This window comes from Rhinopithecus roxellana, chromosome 3 (assembly GCF_007565055.1).
Source record: "Rhinopithecus roxellana isolate Shanxi Qingling chromosome 3, ASM756505v1, whole genome shotgun sequence".
In the NCBI taxonomy this organism is placed as follows: domain Eukaryota; kingdom Metazoa; phylum Chordata; class Mammalia; order Primates; family Cercopithecidae; genus Rhinopithecus; species Rhinopithecus roxellana.
In genome coordinates, this window is record NC_044551.1 from 15988029 (window position 1) to 16015661 (window position 27633).

The following is a 27633-nucleotide window of genomic DNA, read 5'->3' on the forward strand; positions in this document are numbered from 1 at the left end:
CTGTCCCTACGTTTATGACTCCATGGTCCCCCAAGTCTGTCCTGCTCCCTGTTTTGTCTTGATGACACCAGGCCCCGAGAGTCTGTCCCGGCCCTGTCCCTACGTTTATGACTCCATGGTCCCCCAAGTCTGTCTTGCTCCCTATCCTGTCTTGATGACATCAGGTCCCGAGAGTCTGTGCCAGTACCGTCCATGTCTTTATGATACCGAGGTCCCCTGAGTCTGTCCTGGTCCCTGTTCCAGCTTTATGACATCATGGTCCCCCAAGTCTGTCCTCTTCGTCCCTGTCCCCGCCTTTATGACACTGTGGTCCCTGAGTTGGCCCTCACCCTGTCCCTGTCCTTACGACAGTCTGGCCCCCCTGAGCATGTCCTTGCTCTCCTCCAGCCCCCAAACGTGTCCTCGTCCCCCTCTGGGCCTGCTCAGCCACGCTTTTTCCACAGGGACCCTCTGGAAGCCACTCCACCCTGGTGAAACCTTCCATTCCTGTACTCCACACAGTGGAAACGGCCTTTTCTGAGGCCCCTCAGGAGACAAATCCTCATTGCCTGAGTCCCCGACAGTCTTGCTGTGTCGCCTTTACTGCTTGACTCCTTCAGGGTGCAGGGATTGCATCTGCCTTTTGGGAACACGGGAAAGTAAGCCCCCACTTTCCTTACCGCCAGAATCCACACTTCCTTCTCACGCCAATCATATCACAGGTCCAGGCTGAAGAGCAAGAGAAAAGCAGCGTCGCTCTCGCTCACTCCAGACCAAAGTGCGAAGTGGGTGGGCTGCCCTGGTCGACACGGTAGCCACGGAACCTGGAGCAGGACGAGCCACAGACAAAGCTCCTCAGACACCGGATTAAAGAAGGAAGAGGTTTTTTTACTCGGCTGGGAGCGTCGGCAGACTCATGTCTTAAGAGCCGAGCTCGGCCGGGTGTGGTGGCTCAAGCCTGTAATCTCAGCACTTTGGGAGGCCGAGACAGGCGGATCACGAGGTCAGGAGATCGAGACCATCCTGGCTAACACGGTGAAACCCCGTCTCTACTAAAAAAATACAAAAAACTAGCCGGGCGAGGTGGCGGCGCCTGTAGTCCCAGCTACTCGGGAGGCTGAGGCAGGAGAATGGCGTAAACCCGGGAGGCGGAGCTTGCAGTGAGCTGAGATCTGGCCACTACACTCCAGCCTGGGCCACAGAGCGAGACTCCGTCTCAAAAAAAAAAAAAGAAAAAAAAAAGAGCCGAGCTCCCCAAGAAAGAAATTCTCAGCCTTTTTAAAGGCTTACAACTTTAAGGGGTCCACATGAAAGCATCATGATAAATTGAGCAAGCGTGGGGAACGTGGCCAGGGACTACATGCATCAGCTAACAGAACAAAAAGTTTTACAATACTTTTTTCATACAGTGTCTGGGATTTACAGATAACACAAGTAGTTTAGGTCAGGGGTTGATGTTATTATCATTACTTTTTTTAACTCCTAGGGCTGGGTGGTGATGCCAAGGTTGTCTGGCTATTTATCTTACTTTTGTCTCTTTCTAACTTTTTGCTTTCTCTCCTTCCTCTCGTCTTGTGAACTAGGCAAGGTGGGGGGAGGAGGGCAGCAGGAGTAGTAGTGGTCTCCTTCCTTAAACCCAGGGCGCCTCATAAAGCCATGGCCGTTGGGAGGATGAGGGACAAAGGGGCATGAGGAGGGGGAAAGCGTGAAATGGACTCAGGTGTTGGTGAAACAATGCACGCAGTGGTCTATTTCCAAGACAAGGTGCCTTGAACCGGTTTAGGGCAGCAAACTACAGAAAAACAGCATGTACTAGGCCCCTGCTTGGATTGCCGACGCCTGCTTGTCGGCCTCTCCTTCCCCACCTTCCTACCTGCTTAGCTGCCCTCACCTGAACCAAAGAAGTTTAGTCTAAGATCCAAGTTTACTAACCTGCAAAAGAGCTCGCTTTGTCTGTTATCAGTCTGCCCAGCTACTCAGCTCATAAGTCAAATACCTGAAAGCCCCTGAGCTGACTAGGATTGTTAATGCACTGTGGTCCGCAACAAAATGCAGCAAGACAACCCTAAAAAAAAACACACACATACACACCTAAAACCCCTACCCAACAACCAATAGGCGACGTCCAGGAAGAGGCGACCCCAGAGTACTCAGCCTAGGAGGAACCCGGGGAGGGACCTCCGCAGCTGGTTCTGAGCACAGAGGTCAGCCACCGTGGCTCTGACTGAATTCGGCGCATTTCTTCTCAGGCTCACAAGTGGAGGGAATTCTCTAGCAAGTTTTTTCGTTGGCCGTCCTGTGAGCTCAGGAATTCGGTCACTGGCTTAACTCAGGGCACAGTTTCACCATGACCCACGCCAAGGAAGGGTTTCTCCTGAGAAGGTCCAGCCAGTGTGTTGAAGGGCATCCTCCCTCCTGTCCCTGCAGCCCTCCTCCCTCAGCACTCAAGGCATTTCCATTCTTGTCAGCTGGGGGTCTCCAAGGACTCCTATCTGAATGCCTTCAATGCGGGTCAGCTGCTGACGCTGCCTTTGGGGGTGAGGATGGGAAGGTGGACAGGGATGCACCCCTTTCTGTTAGCAGGGGACCCTCAAGGACCCCCACCGTGAGGAAGTTGCCCACAGTCAGGGGCCCTCTTGCCGGCTGAAGTCTGCTGGGTCTCACTCTGGTGCCCAGAACCTGCAGCCCATGGACATCCTGTCTGTCAGGGGCACACACGAGGTACACAAGTAAGAGGAACAGCTAGGCTGGGGCAGGTGCCCAGGACGACACAGGGGGAAGGGGCAGGAACCTGACATAGTTCTCCAGCACTCGGGGGCCTCTGCAGGGCAGCCTGCTATGGCCAGAGAGGCTGAGACGGTGTTGCTGGACCACTAACGGTGAGAGCAGGTCCCCCAGGACAAACGCCCCGTCTTGTAGCCTGGAGTGGCTGCGAGGGCCTCTTCCAAAGGTTTTCTTGCCCAACTCAGGACAACTGGCTTTTATTCACCAAGGTCTGCAGTTAATGTCCCCTGACACCTGCAGGTATTGTGGCCCCAATGCCGTCTAAAGATTGAGGCAAACACCCTCAAACACACCTGCACACCCTCCCCCCACCACCTGCACACCCACTCTTAGTCCCCATGTGCTGCTGTAACAAAATACCTGAGATGCAGTAATTTTAAAGAACAGAAACTTATTTCTCCCTGTTCTGGATGCTGGAAGTTCAAGATTCAGGAGCCAGCAGGTCTGGTGTCTGGTGAGGGGGGCACTCAACTTCCAAGGTGGTACCTTTCTGCTGCATCCTGTGGAGGGACAGACACGGTGTCCTCACGTGCAGGTGCTGGGAGGGAGAGAGGTCTCTGCTGACTGAGGCCTGGTCTGCAAGGCCCTTCATCCCCTCCATGGCCTAACTACTCCTAACACCATCGCACTGGCCATTGGGTTACCACGCCTAAATTTTGGTAGAGACAAAACCCACAGCACACCCACACCCCCCAACCCCCCATACCACATACACCATGCACACGCACACCCACACACCCCATACCCACACCCCATACACACCCACACACCCCATACCCGTACCTCATACGCACCCACACACCCCACACCCGCACCCCATACGCACCCACACACCCCAGACCCGCACCCCATACGCACCCGCACACCCCACGCCCGCACCCCATACGCACCCGCACACCCCACGCCCGCACCCCATACGCACCCGCACACCCCACGCCCGCACCCCATACGCACCCGCACACCCCACGCCCGCACCCCATACGCACCCGCACACCCCACGCCCGCACCCCATACGCACACGCACACCACACGCCCGCACCCCATACGCACCCGCACACCCCACACCTGCACCCCATACGCACCCGCACACCCCCAGACCTGCACCCCATACAGACCCACTTGGTCTCATCCAAGTTCAAGTGGCTGTCGTCGGGGTCCAGCTCCTTCTTCACCTTCCCTGTGTAAACAGGACAAGACCCGACGTCGGCTAAGCTCAGCCGGCCCATCCACCCTAAGGCCAGGAGTGCACGGCCCGTCCAGATCTGACCTCTCCGCTAAGGACAATAATTGCTCTGGAAGCCGAGTGGACGAGCTCACGGCAGACAGGTGGACAGGCCTGGAGGACAGACATTGCCCTTAGCAGTGAGCGAAGGGAAGGCAGACACCCAGGGTCCTTTGCTCCAGCAAAGCATCAGACAAGACCCAGCACTGCACAGACCAAGTCATGTCACGCACAGACACTGTGGAGGGATGTGGCCACAACCCAGGATGGGCCTGGCGTGGGCTCCTGTCCTCAACACACAAAGGCCAGACAGCTGGATGGAGGGTGCGAGAGGCCTGCAGACCCTGGTACCCGCCCAGATCACTGTGGAGCAGGTTCCAGGCCATGAGGGACCCAGAACGTCCAACTGACACGTGGAAAGGACGAGCTCCCAGCCCACGCCTGGACCGTGCACCAGACATGCCAAGAGCCTGCACACAGGTCTGTGGTCACCTGAGCCCCACCAGCCAGGGCCTCCAGTCAAGCCCTGGGAAAGGTGCAGCCGGACAGGGGACCAGCTTCACCCTCCCCCGGGGTGGCTCTGGGCTTACCCTGACAATGTCTGGGGAAGGTCCCACAGAGTCTAAGCCACTTCTCAAACTCTGAACAAAGGCTGCCAGGCCTCAAAGGTGTGTAAGCAGACCCATCACCCGACGGCGCCAACTACAAACTCCACCTGGTATCCAATAAACGATTCCCACGCACACAAAGGGGCAGGAAAACACAGCCCCAAACCAGGGGAGACTCAAAGCTGAGATCAGGGAATCAGCAGACAAAGTTTAAGAACGGTGACTACAGACATGCTCTGTAGAACCGGGTAATGGGCAGAGGCTAGAACAGTTTGGAGAGCTTAAAGACAGGAAAATGAGGGAAAGTTTGGAACTTCCCAGAGACTTGCTGAATGGCTGTGATTCAAATGCTGATAGTGACATGGACAGTGAATTCCAGGCTGAGGTGGTCTCAGATGGAGATGAGGAACTCAATGGGAATGGGGGCAAAGGTCACTCTTGCTATGCTTTAGCAGAGACTGACAACATTGTGGCCCTGCTCTAGAAATCTGTGGAGCTTTGAACTTGAGAGAGATGATTTAGGGCACCTGGTGGAAGAAATTTCTAAGCACTAAAGCGTTCAAGAGGTGACCTGGCTGCTTCTAAAAGCCTATGCTCGCTTGCATCAACAAAAAAATGACCTGAAACTGGAACTGACATTTAAAAGGGAAGCAGAGTGTCAAAGCTTGGAAAATTTGCAGCCCAGCCATGTGGTAGAAAAGAAAAAATCATTTTCTGGGGAGGAATTCAAGAAGGCTGCAGACATTACATAACTAAAGACGAGTCAAATGTTAATAGTCAAGACAATGGAGAAAATACCTCAGAGACATTTCAAAGACCTCTGCGCAGTTGCTGCTCAGGCAGGCCTGATGGTCTACGAGGGAAAGAAGGTTTCGTGGCCAGGCCCAGGGCCCCAATACTCTGTGAAGCATTGGGACATGGTGCCATGGTGCTCTGTGTTCCAGCCATGGCTAAAGGGACCAAGGTACAGCTTGGGCCAATGCTTCAGAGAGTGCAAGCCCCAAGCCTTGGCAGCTTCCACGTGGTGTTGGGTCTGTGGGAAGGCAGAAGGCAAGAGCTGAGGTTTGGGAACCTCCACCTAGATTTCAGAGGATGTATGGAAAAGCCACGGTGTCCGGGCAGAAGTCTGCTGCAGGGGCAGGGCCTTCACAGAGAACCTCTGCTAGGGCAGTGCAGGGGAGAAATGTGAGGTTGGAGGCCTCACCCCACACAGAGTCCCCACTGGGGCACTGCCCAGTGCAGCTGTGACAAAAGTGCGACCGTCCCCCAGACCCCAGAATGGTACATCTGACAGCCTGCACCATATCATCTGGAACAGCTACAAGCACTCAACACCAGTCTGGGAAAAGAGCCACAGGGGCTGTACCCTACAGAGTCACAAGGGCAGGGCTGCCCACGGCCGTGGGAGCCCATCCCTTGCATCAGTGTGGCCTGGATGTGAGACAAGGAATCAAAGAAGATTATTTGGGGGCCTCCAGATGTAATGACTGCCCTGCTGGGTTTCAGATTTGCAGCCTGCAGCCCCTTTGTTTTGGCTGATTTCTCCCTCTGGGGATGGGTCTATTTACCCAATGCCTGTACCTAATCTGTATCTTGGAATTAACTCACTTGTTTTTGATGTTACAGGCTCACAGGCAGAAGGAACTTGCTTTGTGTCAGATAAGACTTTGGACTCTGGACTTCTGAGTTAATGCTGGAATGAGTTAAGACTTTGGGGCACCGTTGGGAAGGCATGATTGTGTTTTGCAATGTCAGAAGGACAAGAGATTTGAGAAGAGTCAGGGGCAGAATGATATAGTTTGGCTCTGTATTCCCACCCACATCTCATGTTGAATTGTAATTCCCAATGTTAGGGGAGGGTCCTGGTGGAAGGATCATGGGGATGGATTTCCCCCTTGCTGTTCTCTGTTCTCACGATAGTGAGTGACTTCTCATGAGATCTGGTTGTTTAAAAGCACTTCCCCCTTTGCACTCTCTCCTGCTCTGCCATGTGAAGACATGCATGCTTCTCCTTCATCTTCTGCCATGACTGTAAGTTTCCTGATGCCTCTCAGCCAGCCTGAGGAACTGTGAGTCAATTAAACCTCTTTCCTCCACCAATGACCAGTCTCAGGTGGTTCTTTACAACAGTGTGAGGACAGACTAACACACCACAGCACATCAGCACCAAGCTGCTGAAAAGTAGTAATAAGGTCAAAATCTCAGAAGCGCTGAGAAAAACAGCCACTGTGCAGAAAGGTGCTGTCACAGCAGCCTGGGGCCAGGGTCCCCTGGAAGGCGAGGCCAGTCACGGCTGGCGTCTGGGGTGACAATCCCGTGCTAGGGATTGTTCACAGCTCCAACGACAGGAACAGAGCGGTTTATGCTAAAGCTCACCTTCCCTCCGGGGTCTGGATTTTGGTACCTGCCTGGCAAGGGGGTGCCCTATGACCAGACCCCAGTGACCCTGGGCACCAAGTCTCTGATGAGCTTCCCTGGTGGGCATTTCACACGTGTTCTCACAGCTCACTCCTGGGAATTAAGCACGTCCCACATGCCTCTGCTGGGAGTGGATCTCGGCCTCACACTGGATTCCCTTGGATGTCACCCACACTCTTGTCCCTCCTCTGCTGCCGTTGGCGCCCATCCCCTATAATAAATCATGGCCATAAGTGCCTGAACAGAGCCAGTGGAGACAGGTGGAATGTCACCATGGGAACCAGTGGGACCCATGGATCCAGGCTCCGCAAATGCCGCTGGAGGTCAGAACAGCTGGGAGGCGCTGCACAGGCAGCCTCCCAGGTGAGGGCTCAGTCTCCAGGACTGCCCCACCGGCTGATGCCAACTGAAAGCCACACACAATCCACACAAACCACAACTTCCCAACACGAGCCACACAGACCACAACTTCTCAACACACAAGTCACACAAGACAACCTCCCAACATGTGAGCCCCACAGATCACGACCTCCCAACACGTGAGTCATGCAAACCACAACTTCCCAACACATAAGCCACACAGACCACAGCAACTTCCCAACACGCAAGCCATGCAGACCACAACCTCCCAACATATAAGCCACACAGACCACGGCAGCTTCCCGACATGCAAGCCATGCAAACCACAACTTCCCAACACATAAGCCACATAGACCACAGCAACTTCCCAACACATGAGCCACACAGACCACAACCTCCCAACACACAAGCCACACAAACAACCTCCCAACACATGAGCCACGCAGACTACAACTTCCCAACATATGAGCCACACAGACAACCTCCCAACACGTGAACCATGCAGACTACAGCAACTTTCCAACACGTGAGCCACACAAACCACAACTTCCCAACACACAAGCCACACAGACCACAACTTTCTAACACATGAGCCGTGCAAACCACAACCTCCAAACACATAAGCCACACAGACCACAGCAATTTTCCAACACACGACCCATGCAGACCACAACCTCCCAACACACGAGCCACACAAACAAATTCCCAACACATGAGCCATGCAGACCACAAATCCCCAACACATAAGCCACACAGACCACAGCAACTTCCCGACACGTGTGCTATGCAAACCACAACCTCCCAACATGCGAGCCAAGCAGACCACAACCTCCCAACACACAAGCCACGTAGACCACTGCAACTTCCCAGCAGGCGCAGGCAAACAGAAGCAGACGCCTCTGAAATGCCCCCACTTCAGCATTCTTTACATCCCACCCCATGTGCATTTTGAAGACTTAATATGAAAAAAACCATAAAGTTCAATTTAATGTTTTCTACAGACTACATGTTGAAACAAAACGTTGGATATAGAAGTGAAATAAAACCTGCCGGGATTAATGTCACCTGCATTGCTCTACTTCTCTTATCAGGGCTAGTAGAAAGCCTGAGACTGCAGACAGCCTGTGCTGTTCCATTGGAGACACTGGGTCTAGAATGTCTCCTGCCAGAAGGAGAGTGCAGTCAGCTGAGTGGGCTCCACCATTACACAGACCATCTATGGCAGGAGCCACGGGAACAGGGTCAGTGGCCTATCATGGACCATCTGTCGGATCCAACACCAGCCCACAGACCCCATGAGCCAGGTCCCTCGGCCCGTGAGCCCGGCGCACTCACTTGATCTTGCTGAAGACGATGTCCATGTCGGTGACCGTTGCGTTCCTGCCGTCGATTACCTGGCAGTCCTTGCACAGCTTTGACCAGTTCTTGCCGTGCATCTCCCTCCCGGTGGCCCTGGTGCCCCCGTGCACCATGAAACGCCGGAAGGCCTCCTCCAGGGCACTGAGCTCGGGGGCCTTGGCTGCCCCCTCACCGGCACCCTCTGACTCCAGCAACAGCCTCTTGGCCGCCCGGTCCTTTGAGGGGTCCCCCGGGGACTTGGGGGCCGTCTTGTTGGCAGCTTTGGTGGGCTTGGCCTTGTCAGCCATGTTGCTGTGGAGGAAGGAGAGGAGAAAGGTGTCACCCAGGCCATGTCCCCACTGACCTGGGTGCAGCCCAGGAGACCCGCCATACCAACGAGCATCAGGACGTGGCTGAGACAGGCAGGCCCTCTCAGGGTGACGTGGCGAGGGCTGAGACGGGCAGGCCCTCCCGGGGAGACGTGGCGAGGGCTGAGACGGGCAGGCCCTCCCGGGGAGACGTGGCGAGGGCTGAGACGGGCAGGCCCTCCCGGGGTGACGTGGCGAGGGCTGAGACGGGCAGGCCCTCCCGGGGAGACGTGGCGAGGGCTGAGACGGGCAGGCCCTCCCGGGGAGACGTGACGAGGGCTGAGACGGGCAGGCCCTCCCGGGGAGACGTGGCGAGGGCTGAGACGGGCAGGCCCTCCCGGGGAGACGTGGCGAGGGCTGAGACGGGCAGGCCCTCCCGGGGAGACGTGGCGAGGGCTGAGACGGGCAGGCCCTCCCGGGGAGACGTGGCGAGGGCTGAGACGGGCAGGCCCTCCCGGGGAGACGTGGCGAGGGCTGAGACGGGCAGGCCCTCCCGGGGAGACGTGGCGAGGGCTGAGACGGGCAGGCCCTCCCGGGGAGACGTGGCGAGGGCTGAGACGGGCAGGCCCCCCCGGGGCGACGTGGCGAGGGCTGAGATGGGCAGGCCCTCCCGGAGCTGGGCGTGAGGCCCCTCAGACCCTCGGAGCCAGCTGCCCTGGAGGCATGCGTGTCCAGCTGCTGGGCAGAGCGGAGCCAAGCAAGGCCTTGCCCACTGCCGTCATTGGGCCAAGGACTCCCTAAGCTAGATAAAGCCAGCAGCATGCAGAGCCCAGGGTGGGAGCTGAGCTGGGTGCCAGGGGCTCCAGGCCGAGCAGGCTCAGGGTGTGACTGGCAGCATCACAGCCCATCCCGGGTCCTCCCCGCTGCCACACTTTTCCACTGCCCCTCCTGTGGACGCCTGCTCTGCAGCTCTGGGGGACACCTGAGGACCACACCCTCCCCGGGCTCCGTGACCATGACAGGACGCCTTCCTCCGGGAGGGTCCACAGCGGTCCTGCGACAGCCGCTCCCACCCCAGTGCAGAGCCTCTGACCGTAGATGGAGGTTTGGGCTGGGGAGGGGGTGGTGTGTGATGGCCCTGGGGGCACCTGAGGATGCTCTGCCCAGGTGCCCTGGGCCTGCCGAGCCCACGGTGCCCCAGCCAGGGGAAGGGACTGCGGCTGTGCAGGGTTGAGGCAGTGGTGGGGGCACCGGCGTCGGGGCGCAGGGACGCCCTCTGGACTTTGCAAGGCGCCCACCCCCAGAGCAGGCGGCTGGGCTGTGGGGTTGAGAAGACTGAGGGGTGCTGCCCAGGGAGGGTTCGGGGACGCAGGGCTATGCCACAGGGTGGGGCTGCCGAGGCCGCCTCCCCACCACGCATGGTGAGACCCAGTCAGGCCCTGAAGGACTCAGAGCGAGGTGCTGGGCTCTGCACCACAGCCGCTTCCCCTAGGGGGCCAGATGCCAGGTCGGCCGTCAGCACTGCGCTGAGAGCTGAACGTGGCCTCGGCCCACAGACACAAGAGCCAGTGGGAGGGTCCGTGCCGAGGACACAGGTGCATGTCCCAACCCTGGGACTCACGGAGCCCTCTCAGATCTGGAGTTCTCAGCACCAGTCATGGCCAAAGTGTGGCTCTGTCATCCTGGGGGTCCTGAGTGTGGCCCCTGCTGACCTTGAGATCCCACAAATTCCCCCAAAACAGCTGTAAAAAATACCAGGGGCACTCCCTACACTGAGGACCTTAAGAGCCTCAGGCCCCTCCCATTCACCCCTTTCCCTGGAAGGCACCGAAAATGCAGATGCCAACCCAGCGGAGGATGCAGGGGCAGGACCCAGTCAGGGCAGGACCACGTAGGGGCAGGATCCTCATGGGGGCAGGGCCGCGTCGGGGCAGGATCCCGGTGGGGGCAGGACCACGTGGGGGCAGGATCCTGGTGGGGGTGGGGCCACCTGGGGTCAGGATCCTGGGGGTAGAAGGGCCGGGTCAGGTGTTGAGCCAGGAACAGTTTCCCGTTTTATCGCTGACACCATTTCTTTGTCTGAAACAGGAGCTTCTCACAGGCCTGGCCTGTGTTTCCACTGGGCCTCTGCAGCAGGGAACACTGGGCAGGAGGAGCGGTTGCAAAATTCCCAGAAGCAATGGTGGGTTTTGTGAGCACCCAGAACAGTGGTGGGCGTGCGGGTCAGAGGAAAAGAACCTTCTGGGATGCTTCAAATTCAGGGCTGCGTTCTGTGGTCTTATCGCCTGTGGGGACGCGCCTGAACAAAGACCCTTATTCACACACCTCAGTGAGTCATCTGAGAACCTGCACCCCGTGGGACCCGCCTGGGAGCAAAGGGATGAGGGAAGCCCCTCGGCGCCGCCTTCAGGGCTCGCGCAGGACGTCCCGCCCATCAGCATGTGCTTTGCACGAGTTTTTAATAAGCCTGGAGGTTGGCCTTGGAAGGCTGAGCGGGACATAAAGCGTCCTGCCCTCGTGAGGCCTTCAGTGGGGCAGGTGAAAAACAAACACACAAGTAATGAAACATCAGGCAGCGAGGAGTGAAGAGGAGAAACTGAGGCAGGTCAGAGGGAGGCCAGCAGGCAATTTCAGACCCGGCGGAAGAGGATGCGTGTGAGCAGAGATCCAAGCAGGCGGGAGTCACGGTGCGTGAGAACGGTCCAGCGCACGGCCCCTGCGCCTAGGTACCCCTGCGCCCCTGCTGGGCAGGCACCACCTTTGCTGGGCTCAGCCCCTCTCAGCACAGCAAGCAGCATGAGATGGCACGAGCGAGAGCGCTGTGGGGGTCGCGGGGGAGAAGGCAGAAAGGAATAGGGGTCAGGCCATCGCCAGATCTACTGAAGACAGACACTGGCTTCAAACGTTCTGAGGAAAAATGCTTCCGGCCGGGACTTGGATACCCTCGTCCACTGTCCCCACTCAGGCTGAGGGGAGGGAGGCCACCTGCAGTGGGTGTGAGCTCAGAGACGTGGCCATACCCCCTGCAGAGGTGCTTGGTGACTGGGCTTCCCAGGAAGACGAGGGTGACAGCCGTCAACAGCCGACAAGAAGGAGTAGATGCAGGAACCCACGGCCGTCACGGGAGTGAGGCCTCGGGCGCTTGGGAGGGCCAAGGACCAGGCCAGGCGGTTCTGGAGGGAAAAGCGGAACCCGTCCCAACTCAGCCCCAGCCTTTCTGCACCAAAGGGGTGGAGCGGTGCCGACCTCAGACGCCGGCTGCCAGAAATGCTTCCAGAGCCGGCTCTGCGTGGGGTGCACGCTCAGGGATCTCACACGGGGACTTGCCTCAGAGCCCATCGGAGCTTCGCTGTTCTAGGTTCTTGTAGTTTTGTTTTACCTCAAACAGGCATTAGCTTAACAAAATATTTTTTTTAAGGTTTTTAAACTAAAATAGACAGAATGAATTAGGTGTGACGTGCTGCTGTCAAAGACAGCCAGGCTGCTGCTGGGTCTGGAGGAGAAGGACGCGGCTGCAAACCACGAGCAGGAGCAGAGGAGACGGGAGTCGCACTGTCTGGATCGCTTCATTAGACCCATGTGCTGTTTCCACAATGACGGTAATAGAACACATTTAATTTTAAGAGAACGTGGAGGTGTCAGAGGGACAATGAGCCTGGGCGGGCACCTCTCCCTTGGCGCTCACCATCAAGCATAGTATGCGGCTGTGCCAGCTACTTCTCCTTAGACGGGTGGAGGTCAGGCGTCCTCCACTTTCCCACAGTTTCTGGACGCAGCGCACCTGAGCCCTGGGTGCAGACCCTCACAGCGTTTCTCCTAGAGGCTCTGCTTTGTCACTGTGAGGGTAAAGAAGGTCGTGTAGCAGAAGAGACTCCAGGAAGACAAACTACTCATCCAGGGGTCAAAGGACAAGCTCCCAGGCATGCACCCACCATCTCCAGGCGTGTGCCGTGAGCCCCCAGGGGGTTGCTCTGCACTCCCAGGCCTGTGCCCACCATCCCAGTTGTGCCCTGAACTCCCAGGCCTGTGCCCACCACCCCAGCTGTGCCCTGTACTCCCAGGCCTGTGGCTTGTATGCAGCTGTGCACCTGCATGCTCTCCCACTGGCCGGCACCTCCCTGGTAGGAGGGACATGCCCAGCCCTGCCCTGACCCAGGTGCCTGCTCACAGCACATGCCCCTTCCCTGGCCAGACCCCATGGGAGTCCAAATGGGGCCTGGCCAGGACCTGCTTGGAGGCTGAGCCCACCCCACTCGCGCCCCCATCCCCAAGGCCTCCCCAGGGAGTCAGGATGGTGCCTATGGGTCACCCACAGGTGTGAACCAGACTGTGTTGTCCAACTGGCATTTTCAAAACAGGCTTGGAGAGGGCAGAAGACAAGGGCAGAGGTGACACCACAGATCTCAAAGCGGGGCAGGCAGAGGCAGACCCCAGAGGGTGGCTGTCCTGGGGAACGAAGCGTCCTCACTGGCCGGGGAACACCTGCCCCAGGTGCATCGCCAGTTCCAAGGACTTGGCCACCCAGGCGGAGCTTCGTCCCAGACACCCCAGGCCACCTTGCCCCCAACCCCATGGGCTGTCCCTGTTCCCAAAAGTCCCCACAGAAAATCAACTGGGCCCAATTTGTCAGAATGAATCTCCTGGGAAACGCCTTAAGACTGGATGCTGGACTGCCCGAAGCCAAACTTACAGAAAAGCTGACAGAACAGAATTGATAGGGCTGGAGAAACAGCAGCCGGCCTCTTATCACAGAGCTGTCCAGGGGCTGGAAACCCGGGTGTCCACGTGGCATCAGTAAGCAGGGCCAGGGGCAGTCACTAGAACTGACCAGGGCTCTGTCACTAGGACCAGGGGTCTCTCACTTGGGCCAGAGGATTCTCACTAGAACCTGGGGTCTGTCAGTCACCAGAGCCGGGGCCTGTCCCTTGGGCCTGGAGCCTGTTACTAGGACCTGGAGTCTGTTACTAGGACCTGGAGCCTGTTACTAGGACCTGGAGCCTGTTACTAGGACCTGGAGCCTGTTACTAGGACCTGGAGCCTGTTACTAGGACCTGGAGCCTGTTACTAGGACCTGGAGCCTGTTACTAGGACCTGGAGTCTGTTACTAGGACCTGGAGCCTGTTACTAGGACCTGGAGCCTGTTACTAGGACCTGGAGTCTGTTACTAGGACCTGGAGCCTGTTACTAGGGCCTGGAGTCTGTTACTAGGACCTGGAGTCTGTTACTAGGACCTGGAGTCTGTTACTAGGGCCAGGGTTTTGCACCTTCGGCCTGGAGCCTGTTACTAGGACTTGGGGTCTGTCACTAGTGTCAGGGGCCTGTCCCTTCAGCCTGGAGCCTGTTACTAGGGCCTGGGGTCTGTCACTAGGGCCAGTTGCTGTTTTAAAGGTAGCAGCAGCCTCGTTGCTCCCTTGTTCACTGCCCACGCCCACGGGGGGGTGGCGCCTACAGAGCCCACGCGACCGCTCTCGGGGTGGCTGAGCCTTGCTGTCAGAGGCTGGTGGACAGGCCATGCTCACATAACAGGAGTGCCGGGTTAGAGGTTGAGGCAGGAGCCACGGAGCCAGTGGGAGCCACCACCCGCCTCAGCTCCTCACCCCTCCCTGGGGCCTGAGATCCCAGAGTCGGTCCTCGGCCCTGCTCAGGCTTTGGCCTCCCTGGGAACCTCTGTCCTGGTCGCAGGTGTCCTGCAGGCCCCCTGGGTTGTGCTGGGCTGGACCAGGCCGGGAAGTGACCTCTGACAGCTCCAACTGCCCTGGAGAAGCCACCAGCAGCTTCTCCAGAACAAGACTCTCCCTTGGGCTGTGACTGCATGAGGCCATCGGGTCCAAGGGAGATGGGGAGGGGCTGCACTCCTTCAAGGATGAGAAGACTGAGGCGCAAGCAGCTGTCCCACCATGGGCCAGGGAACAAGGCAGCTCCAGGCCTGCCATGCCCAGGATGGACACCGCACCGCCCCTGCCAGCCCCCACTCCTTATTTCAGAGCCCACTTGAGCACAGAGTGCAGGTGGCTGTGCAGCGGTGCCACTGACTTCATTTCTATTGTTTTTCAACTTTTACTTCCTCCTCCTCTTCAGAGACAGGAGACAGTAAGAGAAATGGCTTCTCTCCTCACCCATACGGGTGCTTGCTGCTCGTGGCCCCAATGACTGCTGACTGAGGACTGATGGCCAGAGGGAGGCAGCGGGTATGTGAAGTTGCCTGGCAGGTGCGGCTGTTGGTGGCATTCCCTGGGCAGAGGCCACGTTGGACATTTGTGAACAAATGAGCAGGTTGGGATTACAGGTTATGGAATCTGGGAAATGTGGTCTGTGACGCCATGCGCCCTGGGGGATCACGTGGAGCCCACATGGGCGGCGACCTTTGATCATACCAAGAAGTCAGACGTGGGACACAGAGCCCGCATGGAGGAACGCACGCACCAATCCCTTCCCTGAGCTGCACTGAACGGGGAAAGGGCTCCAGGTGGCCTTCACTGCTGGGCTTAAAGAGGGGTTAAGAACCTCCCTTCCCTTCCAGAACCTCACTTTTCAACGACGTCAGCACAACTGGGGTCCTCAGAGGAGGCGCTCACCCTTCCACAATGGAAGGGAGAAGCCCGGCTTTCTCAACGGATGAGGCTGCAGAAGGCAGTTGGTATGATGCAAAGACAGAAAGCTGCTGCCTGCTCCCACTCTTTTGAAAGATTTTTTATATTTCTTCCCCAAAGAAAGTCATGCATTTGGACATTCAGACATTAAATTACAATTCACAATTAAGTAGTGCTTGCACAGTTAAAGGAGAAACCTGGAACTCAGAACAGTCTTAATTTTTGTATCAGGAAATAAGATTTAGGGACAGCTGATGTTTTTCTTAATTCTTTTTCTGAGAACCGCGTGCCACTTTCCTGCAGGGCACTGCCCTTCCCCAGGTGTGATTCCAGGGGGCTGCAGACTACAGAACCCTCCCCTCCCCTGGATCCAGTAGGGCCAATCAAAGCCATTCCCAGGCAGAGCCCTGCAGCGCTGGGGAGGGGCTGCCCAACTGAGGAGGTGCTGCTGAGTTGATGTGCCCTGGAGGCCCTGGCGGGGAGATGGCCTGGAGGTGAAATGCCCAGGATGGGGAAGCCCTGGGCAGGGGAAGCCCTAGGGAGGGAGAAGCCCTGGGTGGAAGAACCCTGCGGGTGGGGGATGCACTAGGGGGCTGGATGCACTGGGGAGGGGGAAATCCCCTGGGGGGGATACACTGGGTAGGGGAATTACCTGGGGAAGGGGATACCCTGGGTGGAGATTCCATGTGGGGAGGAAGCCCTGGGTGGGGGGATGCCCTGGGTGGGGAATCCTTGTGGGGATTGTCCTGGGTGGTGGAGCCTTGGGGAAGGAATGGCCTAGGGGGTGGCTCTGGGAGGGGTAGCTCTGGGAGGTAGATATATTGGGAGGGGGATGTCACCTTAGGGGGATACCTGTTGCTGATGCCCTAGGAGGGAAGCCCTGTGAGGGAGATCATCAGGGTGGGGGGTGCCATGGGTGGGAGATGCAGTGAGTGGAAGCTGTCCTGGGTGGGTGTTCTACTGTGTGGGGGATCACCTGGGTGGGAGCTGCCCCAGGTGGGGGATCATGCAGGTGGGGGATCATCTGGGTGGGGTAGGCCCTGGGTGGGGGATCATCTGGGTGGAGGCTGCCCTGGGTGGAAGATCATATCACGGGGATGTGGTGGGTTATGGCCCTGTGGCACCCCCTAACACACACACACCAAGAAGAAGGTGGTCTCCCTAGGAGGAGGATCCACGCAGGGCAGCTTAAGGTTTGGCTCGTGGATGCCGGGGACCAGGTCTGAGCCCCAGATGTGGCTGGGCCTGACCCAGGCAGCTCCACCCCTTCCTTCCCAGGAAACATCTTTTGCCCCAGCAGCAGGAACTAGGCGTGTGTAGATTCTGCTGCCTGATCCTGGCTCCTGGCTGAGGGTTTGTGGGCTCAGATGGACTTGACACCCGGCCGCAACCCTCCTGGGCGCAGCCTTCTGGACCCCCAGCCCAGGCAGAGGCAATGAGCGACTCTCCTCACCCAGAGTGTTTTCCCGAAGGCGCTTCTGCCTGAGGGCACCAGGCTGGGCCAGGTACTGCAGGGCACTGACCAGCACTGGCCTGGGGGCCCCAAGAGCCCCAAATGGCATCCCTCTCACACACTCCTCCTGTCTCACCACCAGCTATAAACAGACTCGGCTCTGCTGGCACGGTGGCATGGAGGAAGCTTTTAATTCTCAGCAGGGAGTGGCTCCCACAGGCCTGGGAGGGAACAGACTGCCTGCTCTCCAGAGAGCTCCCCAGTCTCCATCTGCGATGGGTGATCCTAATTTTCTTCAGGCAGTTCTCCTGAGCCCTGTGTGTGGCGCTTTGGCCTTTGTGCCCACGGAGGCCTCCTGCAGCCCCTCCCTCCAGGCCCTGCCCAGCCGGGTGCACGAACCCTGTTGATGGATTCCCAGGCCTAGGGCAGCCACTGCCAGTGTGAGGCTTGCAAATTAGGGTAGAGGGGTCAAAAGGAAGCCCCTTTTAGACCGTTTCTATGAGCATTTCTATGCTCATTTCCACAATGAGCATTTATAACCTTGTATAATCGTTAAAACATGTATTGCAACTTCAGGGAATTTGGGAAGATGGACCAACCGCAGCTGTAAGATTAAAATGCAGCCAGTGACCAGCTGAGTTTCCTCCATGCACACGCGGTCCAGTCCCCATGACTTCATGCTTTGTGAAGATGCAGAGCGAGTTCATGCCGGCGCCTTTCGGAATCAGGGATCCCATTAGAAACCATGAAAGCTGCAGACCCCTCCCGGGAAAACGCACACACCCTCCTGGAGCTCGCCTTCTGCAGCCGCTCCTGGAGCCCGCCCCTCCCCCACAGGCCCTCTGAGGATCACGTGGTGGGTAGGCGCTGGCACCCAGCTGCTGACAGGCACGAGAGCCCAGTTAAAGGTGCCGGCATCAGGCTGCAGCTGCCTCACTCCCCTCCACTTCCTGCCCCTTCCAGGCCTCCGTCCAGCCCCATCTCCTAGTCCCAGGCCACAGGGAGCTGGGTCACCTGCCAGGGGCAGGGGCTGGCTGGACGCGGGGGAGACCTCTCCCCCAGAGAAGTCAAGCAGGGAGGGGTGGCCGAGGTGGGCTGAGGGGCCCAGTCCTCTATGGGTCTCCCAGGGGCTCTGCATGCAGAAGAGCCAATAAACATGCCAGGTGGATCAGCGATGACACTGAGAGGGAAAGCAAACCCCCATCCAAACAGCAGCCCCCAACCCCCATCCAAACAGCAGCCCCCAACCCCCATCCAAACAGCAGCCCCCAACCCCCATCAAAACAGCAGCCCCAACCCCCATCCAAACAGCAGCCCCCAACCCCCATCCAAACAGCAGCCCCCCAGAACCCATCCAAACAGCAGCCCCCCAACCCCCATCCAAACAGCAGCCCCCCAACCCCCATCCAAACAGCAGCCCCCCAACCCCCATCCAAACAGCAGCCCCCCAACCCCATCAAAACAGCAGCCCCCAACCCCCATCAAAACAGCAGCCCCCAACCCCCATCCAAACAGCAGCCCCCAACCCCCATCCAAACAGCAGCCCCCCAGACCCCATCCAAACAGCAGCCCCCAACCCCCATCCAAACAGCAGCCCCCCAACCCCCATCAAAACAGCAGCCCCCCAACCCCATCAAAACAGCAGCCCCCCAACCCCATCAAAACAGCAGCCCCCAACCCCCATCAAAACAGCAGCCCCCCAGACCCCATCCAAACAGCAGCCCCCAACCCCCATCAAAACAGCAGCCCCCAAATCCCCATCAGAACAGCAGCCCCCAAATCCCCATCAGAACAGCAGCCCCCAAATCCCCATCAGAACAGCAGCCCCCCAACCCCATCAAAACAGCAGCCCCCCAACCCCCATCAAAACAGCAGCCCCCAACCCCCATCAAAACAGCAGCCCCCCAGACCCCATCCAAACAGCAGCCCCCAACCCCCATCAAAACAGCAGCCCCCCAACCCCATCAAAACAGCAGCCCCCAAATCCCCATCAGAACAGCAGCCCCCCAACCCCATCAAAACAGCAGCCCCCCAACCCCATCAAAACAGCAGCCCCCAACCCCCATCAAAACAGCAGCCCCCCAGACCCCATCCAAACAGCAGCCCCCAACCCCCATCCAAACAGCAGCCCCCAAATCCCGATCAGAACAGCAGCCCCCCAACCCCATCAAAACAGCAGCCCCCAAACCCCCATCAAAACAGCAGCCCCCAAATCCCCATCAGAACAGCAGCCCCCCCGACCCCATCAAAACAGCAGCCCCCAAACCCCCATCAAAACAGCAGCCCCCCAACCCCATCAAAACAGCAGCCCCAACCCCCATCCAAACAGCAGCCCTCGAACCCCCATCAAAACAGCAGCCCCCAACCCCCATCAAAACAGCAGCCCCAACCCCGATCCAAACAGCAGCCCCCGAACCCCCATCAAAACAGCAGCCCCCCAGACCCCATCAAAACAGCAGCCCCCAAACCCCCATGAAAACAGCAGCCCCCCAGACCCCATCAAAACAGCAGCCCCCAAACCCCCATCAAAACAGCAGCCCCCAAAATCCCCATCAGAACAGCAGCCCCCCAGACCCCATCAAAACAGCAGCCCCCAAACCCCCATCAAAACAGCAGCCCCAACCCCCCTATCAAAACAGCAGCCCCCAACCCCCATCAAAACAGCAGCCCCAACCCCCATCCAAACAGCAGCCCCCGAACCCCCATCAAAACAGCAGCCCCCCAGACCCCATCAAAACAGCAGCCCCCAAACCCCCATGAAAACAGCAGCCCCCCAGACCCCATCAAAACAGCAGCCCCCAAACCCCCTATCAAAACAGCAGCCCCCAAATCCCCATCAGAACAGCAGCCCCCCAGACCCCATCAAAACAGCAGCCCCCAAACCCCCATCAAAACAGCAGCCCCAACCCCCCTATCAAAACAGCAGCCCCAACCCCCATCCAAACAGCAGCCCCCGAACCCCCATCAAAACAGCAGCCCCCCAGACCCCATCAAAACAGCAGCCCCCAACCCCCATCAAAACAGCAGCCCCCCAGACCCCATCCAAACAGCAGCCCCCCAACCCCCATCCAAACAGCAGCCCCCCAACCCCCATCCAAACAGCAGCCCCCCAACCCCCATCCAAACAGCAGCCCCCCAACCCCATCAAAAACAGCAGCCCCCAACCCCATCAAAACAGCAGCCCCCCAACCCCATCAAAACAGCAGCCCCCAACCCCCATCAAAACAGCAGCCCCCCAGACCCCATCCAAACAGCAGCCCCCAACCCCCATCCAAACAGCAGCCCCCCAACCCCCATCAAAACAGCAGCCCCCCAACCCATCAAAACAGCAGCCCCCCAACCCCATCAAAACAGCAGCCCCCAACCCCCATCAAAACAGCAGCCCCCCAGACCCCATCCAAACAGCAGCCCCCAACCCCCATCAAAACAGCAGCCCCCCAACCCCATCAAAACAGCAGCCCCCAAATCCCCATCAGAACAGCAGCCCCCCAACCCCATCAAAACAGCAGCCCCCCAACCCCATCAAAACAGCAGCCCCCAACCCCCATCAAAACAGCAGCCCCCCAGACCCCATCCAAACAGCAGCCCCCAACCCCCATCCAAACAGCAGCCCCCAAATCCCCATCAGAACAGCAGCCCCCCAACCCCATCAAAACAGCAGCCCCCAAACCCCCATCAAAACAGCAGCCCCCAAATCCCCATCAGAACAGCAGCCCCCCCGACCCCATCAAAACAGCAGCCCCCAAACCCCCATCCAAACAGCAGCCCCCCAACCCCATCAAAACAGCAGCCCCAACCCCCATCCAACACAGCAGCCCTCGAACCCCCATCAAAACAGCAGCCCCCAAACCCCATCAAAACAGCAGCCCCCCAGACCCCATCAAAACAGCAGCCCCCCAAACCCCCATTCCAAAACAGCAGCCCCCAAAATCCCCATCAGAACAGCAGCCCCCCCAGACCCCATCAAAACAGCAGCCCCCAAACCCCCCTCAAAACAGCACCCCAAACCCCCCTATCAAAACAGCAGCCCCCCAACCCCCATCAAACAGCAGCCCAACCCCCATCCAAACAGCAGCCCCGAACCCCCATCCCCAGAACCCTAGCAGCAATCCGCGGCCCCCCACCCCATCAAACAGCAGCCCCCCAGACCCCATCCAAACAGCAGCCCCCAACCCCCATCCAAACAGCAGCCCCCGAACCCCCATCAAAACAGCAGCCCCCCAAGACCCCATCAAAACAGCAGCCCCCAAACCCCCATGAAAACAGCAGCCCCCCAGACCCCATCAAAACAGCAGCCCCCAAACCCCCTATCAAAACAGCAGCCACCAATCCCATCAGAACAGCAGCCCCCCCAGACCCCATCAAAACAGCAGCCCCCAAACCCCCATCAAACAGCAGCCCCCCAACCCCACCAAAACAGCAGCCCCGCCACGGCCGGGAGGGACGCGCTTCTCACCTCCCTCGGCTCCGTTTTACGTACCGAAACCGCAGAATAAAGGGCTCCTCAGATCCTCGGGCGCTGCTCCCAGGGTGCGGGAAGGTGTCCCGGGAGCGCCTCTCCATCGCCACAGGCCCGCGGGCAGTAGCCAAGGCCCAGGGAAGCCCGAGGCTCTGCGGGGGACGGTCTGACACCCCCACCTGCCAGGACGCGGTGGTGTCAGGACCCCGAGACGACTCATTCTGGACCGTTTCTGTGGCCCGGGATCTCTCAAAACCTGCTGCGGGCAGTGGCTTCATTCCAGCCTTCCACGCCCTAATTTCCCACGGCTCACATTGGCGGCGGCCCCCTCGGCCTGGGACTAGGGAAACGGTTCGAGTCCCGGGCTGGGGAGGGCCTGGAGGGAAAGGCTGCAGGGGCGTCCCTGGCAGCGAAGAAAGACCAAAGCGCCAGGCGCAGGGCCCGGAGACGGTGACAGACCTGTCCCTGGCGCGGCGGACGGTGACCCCCGCCCGTGGCCTTTGCGAAGCCTCCCTGCCGCCTCCGGGCACCGAGCGCGCAGCGCCGAACCCCGGGCATCCTAATCTGGGGTCGCCGGGACGCGCGGGACGGCCCGGGAAGGGGGCTCGGGTGAGCGCGGGGGCAGGGGCTGCGGCGCAGGTGGCTGCTGGGGCTGATGGGCCCAGTCTGCGTCCCCGGGTGACCCCCGAGCCGTGCCCACAGGACCGAGCCCCGCGCCCGCTTACCTTGGAGACGCAGGGATTGCAGCGGCGGCGCCTCTGCTCCTCCACAGCTCACGACCTGGTGCTCAGCTGAGGGCTCCGCCGCGGCCCCGCCCCGTGCCCGCCCCCGGCCCCCAGCGTCCCGCGCCCGCCCCCGCCCCCGTGCTCGTTGGCATCCCCGCCCCCGACCCCCCACCCGGCCCGGGAAACGTGCGAGGCGCCCCGAGGCGTCTGCCTTACAAGGCGGGTTCTGAGCAGGCCCCGCGGGCCACCGGGTATCCGCTCAGCGCAGCCAATGATGTGATCCACGCACAGTGTCCGGTTTTAAGATGCTTCCTGGGCTCCTGAGAAAATCACTACAAATGGGTTGAACAACAGGGGTTCCCTCTTAAGGCTTAGGAGGCCAGAAGTCCGACATCAAGGCCTGTGCGCTCAGGAGGTTCCCACCTCTTCCAGCTTCTGTGGCTCCAGGCGGTCCTGGGCGGTGGCCCCATGGCTCCACCTCTGCCCCTGTCCTCACGGGGCCTCCTTCCCAGAGTTTGTGTCTGTCTTCTCCTTTGCTTATCAGGACACCTGTCACTGGATTTAAGGGCCACCAGGATAAGCTGGGATAATCTCAAAATCTTTAATGGAATTACATCTACAAAGATCCTATTTTACAGTAAGGTCTTACTCTGAGGTTCTGGGTCGATGTGAATTTTTTGGGTGAGGGGCACTACCCCCCCCAGCACCAAAGCTTTTCCCAGCTCCACCTGTGGCGCTGCACCAGTGACCAGCAGCGCTCACCAAGGCGCCTGCCTGCGGCTGTTTCCACGGCTTTCTGCACAGGTTCTGTGTCCGCAGTTGGGAGCACCAGGCCAGGCAGCTGTCACATAGGAGGAGGCCGGCTCTCAGGGACAAGCCCCTGCTGCCCAGCACCCTCGCCCACCCTGCCAGGGTTTGGGGTTGGGTTTTGTGGGCAGAGGTTCAGGCTGACAGTGGAGGTTGGGCAGGGCAGACACAGCGTGTTGGGTAGCACTGGAAGCCCTGGACGGAAGCGACGGCGGGAGACGCTGGGCCATCCGCGTCTGCAGTGGGAGACCAGGACAGGAGCCCAGGTCCATTGGGAGGCCCCATGTTGAAGATGGAGGCACAGGGAGTGGGGGGAGAAATGGACTCCTGGGGACAGACAGCAGCAGACATGAAAAGGCCTCCGATGCCAAGTGTGGGATGCCGGGTCCCAGCAGCTGAGGTGGGGCCGCTCCCACCAGGCCTGCAGCTGGACCTGTCAGGTGTCCACCCACCCCTGGCAGCTGAACGTCCTTTGATGGCCTATGGACTGAGCAGCTTCTGTGGGCCCTGTGGGGGTGTGGCCCACAGAAGGTGAGCAGTCACGGCCCCTTGAGAACCCTAAGCAGCTCCTGTGTGGGTCCTGGGCTGGGGACAAGCTACAACCTGGGTGCATGGGGCCTGAGGGGGTGGTCAGTGTGACGCCTGTCGCTGAAGGAACGACGTGCCTGCCTGGGTGTGGGGCCTGGAAAGGCTCATGGGGGTGTTGAAGCCGCTCCCACGGGTCATTGGCAGCTTAGGTAAAATGTCTGCCGAGATGTGTGTGTGCACGTGTGTGTGTGTGTGCACATGGATGCGTGTGTTTGTGTATTCCTGTGTGTGAATGTGCACCTGTATGTGTGAGTATGCATGCTGGTGTATGTATGTTGGTATGTGCTCAGCTGCGTATGTTCAGCTGTGTGTCTGTGTGTCTCTGTGTGTTTGCACGAGTGTGTGTCTGCATGTGCCTGTGTCTCTGTGTGAATGTGTGTTTGCACCTGTAGGTCCACGTGCCTGTGTGCCTGTGTGTGCTTGTGTGCACATGCCTGTGTCTGTGTGTTTGCATGTGTGTGCATGTGCCTCTGTGCCTGTGCCCATGTGTCTTTGTGTGTATGTGTATGTGTTTGCACCTGTGTGTGTGCACGTGCCTTGTGTGTTTGGGCTATGATTACATCTGGTTATATTGTTTAAAGAAGCCAAGTTCAATTTCAAGGTTGGAATTGCTGTGGAACATGGAATGAAAGTACAGGTTCTGGGTCTTGCTGCCAGGGAGCGACTCTGACTCCACTATCACACACCTGTGACCCAGGGAAGGGCATTTGAGCCTTGTGGCCTCACTGTTGCCACTGGTCAGATGCTGATGAGGAGGGGAAGCCACATGGGGGGTGTTCAGCCCTAGGCAGAGCTGCTTGGAGCACATTCTTCATATGCCAGCCATTGCTACCTCAGTTCCACAGCCGATGCTAGGGAAGGATGCGGGGACACGGCAACAGGACAGTGTGCTGGGCAGAAAAGATGTGGACAGGAGCCCATGCCTGGCAGAGACACAGAGGACCAGAGAGAGGATGGCGTCGCAGAGCTGAGGGCCGCAGAGAAGGGAGGCGCTTGTGTCTGCAGTGGAGAGGACACACCCCAGCTGGCAAGGGCAGGGGCGGAGGCCCTGGGTGTGGCTGTCAGAGGCAGTGGGCAGTGAGCTCTGTGAAGCCGAGATGGCTCCAAGCAGACCACACGGAGCCGGGTCTGCTTCTGTCCCTGCAATTGTTTTCCCCCGCTGCCAGAAGTGGCTTCACTTGTTGTGTGGATGCCCTGCACTCAGCCCGGGACTAGATGGATTCACAGCCAGATTCTACCAAACATACGAAGAACTAATACCAATCCTTCTGAAACTATTCCAAGAAATTGAAGAGGGGGGATATCTCTCTAACTCATTCTGTGAGGCCAGTATCACCCTGGGACCAAAACCAGACAAAGACACAACAAAAAAAGAAAACTCCAGATCAATATCCCTGTGAATACAGTGTAAAAATCCTCAACAAAATACCAGAAAATAGAACCCGACAGCACATCAAAACGGTAATGCACCCTGATCAGGTGGGATTATCCCAGGCATGCAAATCAATAAATGAGACATGGCACATGAACAGAATTCAGGATAAAAACCAAATGATCATCTAAATAGATGCTTTTGATCAAATTCAGCCTCCCTTCATGATAAAAATTCTCAACAAACTAGAAGGAACATGCATCAACATAATAGAAGCCTTCCATGACAAATCCACAGCCAGCATCATACTTAACAGGGAAAAGTTGAAAGTATTCCCTCTAAGAACTGGTATAAGACCCGGATGCCCACTTTCAGCACTTTTATGCTACATAGTACTGAAAGTCCTGGCCAGAGCAATCAGGCAAGAGAAAGAAATAAAGGGAATGCAAATTGAAGGAAGAAGGAGCCCAACTATCCCTTTCTGTTGGTGTGAAATGATATTCTGTATAGAAAACCCTAAAGACTTGTATTAGTCCATTTTCACACTGCTGGTAAAGGCATGCCTGAGACTCAGTAATTTATAAACAAAAGGAGGTTTAATGGACTCACAGTTCCACATGGCTGGGGAGGCCTCACAATCATGGTGGAAGGCAAAAGGCAGATCTTACATGGCAGCAGGCAAGAGAGAGAATGAAGGCCAAGTGAGGGGTTTCCCTATAAAACCGTCAGATCTCGTGAGACTTATTCACTACCATGAGAACAGTGTGGGGAAAGCTGCCCCCGTGATTCAATTCTCTCCCACCAGGTCCCTCCCACAACACATGGGAATTATGGCAGCTACAATTCAAGATGAGAGTTGTGTGGGGACACTGCCAAACCTATTGGCTCCACCAAAAAACTCTTAGATTTGATAAATAACATTTAAGGATACAAAATTAATGTACAGAAATCAATAGCATTCTTATACACCAATAACCATCTGGCCAAGAACCGAATCAGGAAGGCAATCTCATTTATTATAGCTACAAAAAATTACCTAGATATATATTTAACCAAAAGTGAGATCTTTATAAGGAGAACTACAATACATTGATAATAAATCATACATGACACAAACAATTGGAAAAGCATCCCATGCTCATGGATCGAAATCAATATTGTTAAAAATTATTATACTGTTCAAAGGAATCAACAGACCCAACACAATCTCTATCAAATTAGAAAAAATTCCTAAAATTTACATGGAACCAAAACAGCCCAACTCGCCAAAGCAATCCAAAGCTAAAAGAACAAAGTTGGAGGCATCACATCACCTGACTTCAAATTATACTACAAGTATGGTAACCAAAACAGCATGGCAGTAGTACAAACACAGACATATAGATTAATGGAACAGAATAGAGGACTCAGAAATGAAGACACAAAGTCAATAAAAATATACATTGAGGAAATGACACCCTTTTCAATAAATGGTGCTGGGAAAACTGGTGCTGAAGAATGAAACTGGACCAATACCTCTTACCATATACGAATGTTAACTCAAGATGGATTGAAGACCTAAACATAAGACCCAAAACTATAAAATCCTAGAAGAAAACTTAGGAAAAATTCTTCTGGACATTGACCTAGGCAAATAATTTATGACCAAGTCCTCAAAGCAACTGTAACAAAACAAAAATAGACAAATGGAACTTAAACTTCTGCACAGCAAAGAAACTATCAACAGGGTAAATATACAACCTGCAGAATGGGAAAATAGTTGCAAACTATGCATCTAACAAAGGGCTAATATCTAGAATCTACAAGGAAGTCAAACCAAATAAGCCCATTAAAAAGTGGGCAAAGGATATGAACAGACATTTTTCCAAAGAAGACACAAAAGTGGTCAAAAAACATGAAAAAATGCTCAACATCACTAATTATCAGAGAAAGGCAAATTAAAATCATAATGCAATACCATCTTAGACCAATCAGAATGGCTATAATTAAAGTCTAAAAACAAGAGATTTTAGTGAAGATGTGGAGAAAGGGGAATGCTACTGGGAAGGTAAATCAGTATAATCTTTCTGGAAAACAGTATGGAGATTTCTCTAATAGAACCACTATTTGGTTCAGCAACTCCACTAATCGGTGTATACCCAAAGGGAAAGAATTAATTATATCAAAAACCACCTGCACTTGTATGTTTATCACAATACTATTCACAACAGAAAAGATAATGGATCAACCTAAGCATCCATCAGTGGAGGACCGGTTAAAGAAAATGTAGCATATACACACAAGGTAATACTACCCCTTCATAATAAAGAATGAAATCATATCTTTTGAGCAACATGGATAGAGGCCATTATCCTGAGTGAAATAACTCAGAAACAAAAAGTCAAATACCACATGTTCTCACATATAAGTGGCAGCTAAACAATGTGTACACATGGACATATGGAGTGGAATAATAAGACACTGGACACTCCAAAAGGTGGGAGGGTGGAAGGGGGTGAGAGTTGAAAAAATTACTTATTCAGTACAATGTTCACTATTCAGTCGATGGGTACACTAAAAGCCCAGATGTCACCACTATGCAATATATGCATGGAAGAAATCTGCACTTCTACCCCTTACATC

The 27633-nt window shown here is 56.6% G+C and overlaps 1 protein-coding gene across 1 annotated transcript; it reads right to left on the bottom strand.

Moving 5' to 3' along the window:
• Positions 1–3888: 3888 nt before the first annotated feature.
• Positions 3889–22280, bottom strand: LOC115896480 (tubulin polymerization-promoting protein-like). Its single transcript, XM_030927398.1, has 3 exons — positions 22245–22280; positions 8707–9021; positions 3889–3940 (listed from the first exon to the last, which is right to left on the bottom strand). Exons 2-3 carry the CDS (start codon positions 9015–9017, stop codon positions 3889–3891), a joined length of 363 nt encoding a protein of 120 aa, XP_030783258.1. The 5' UTR covers positions 9018–9021; positions 22245–22280.
• Positions 22281–27633: the final 5353 nt, after the last annotated feature.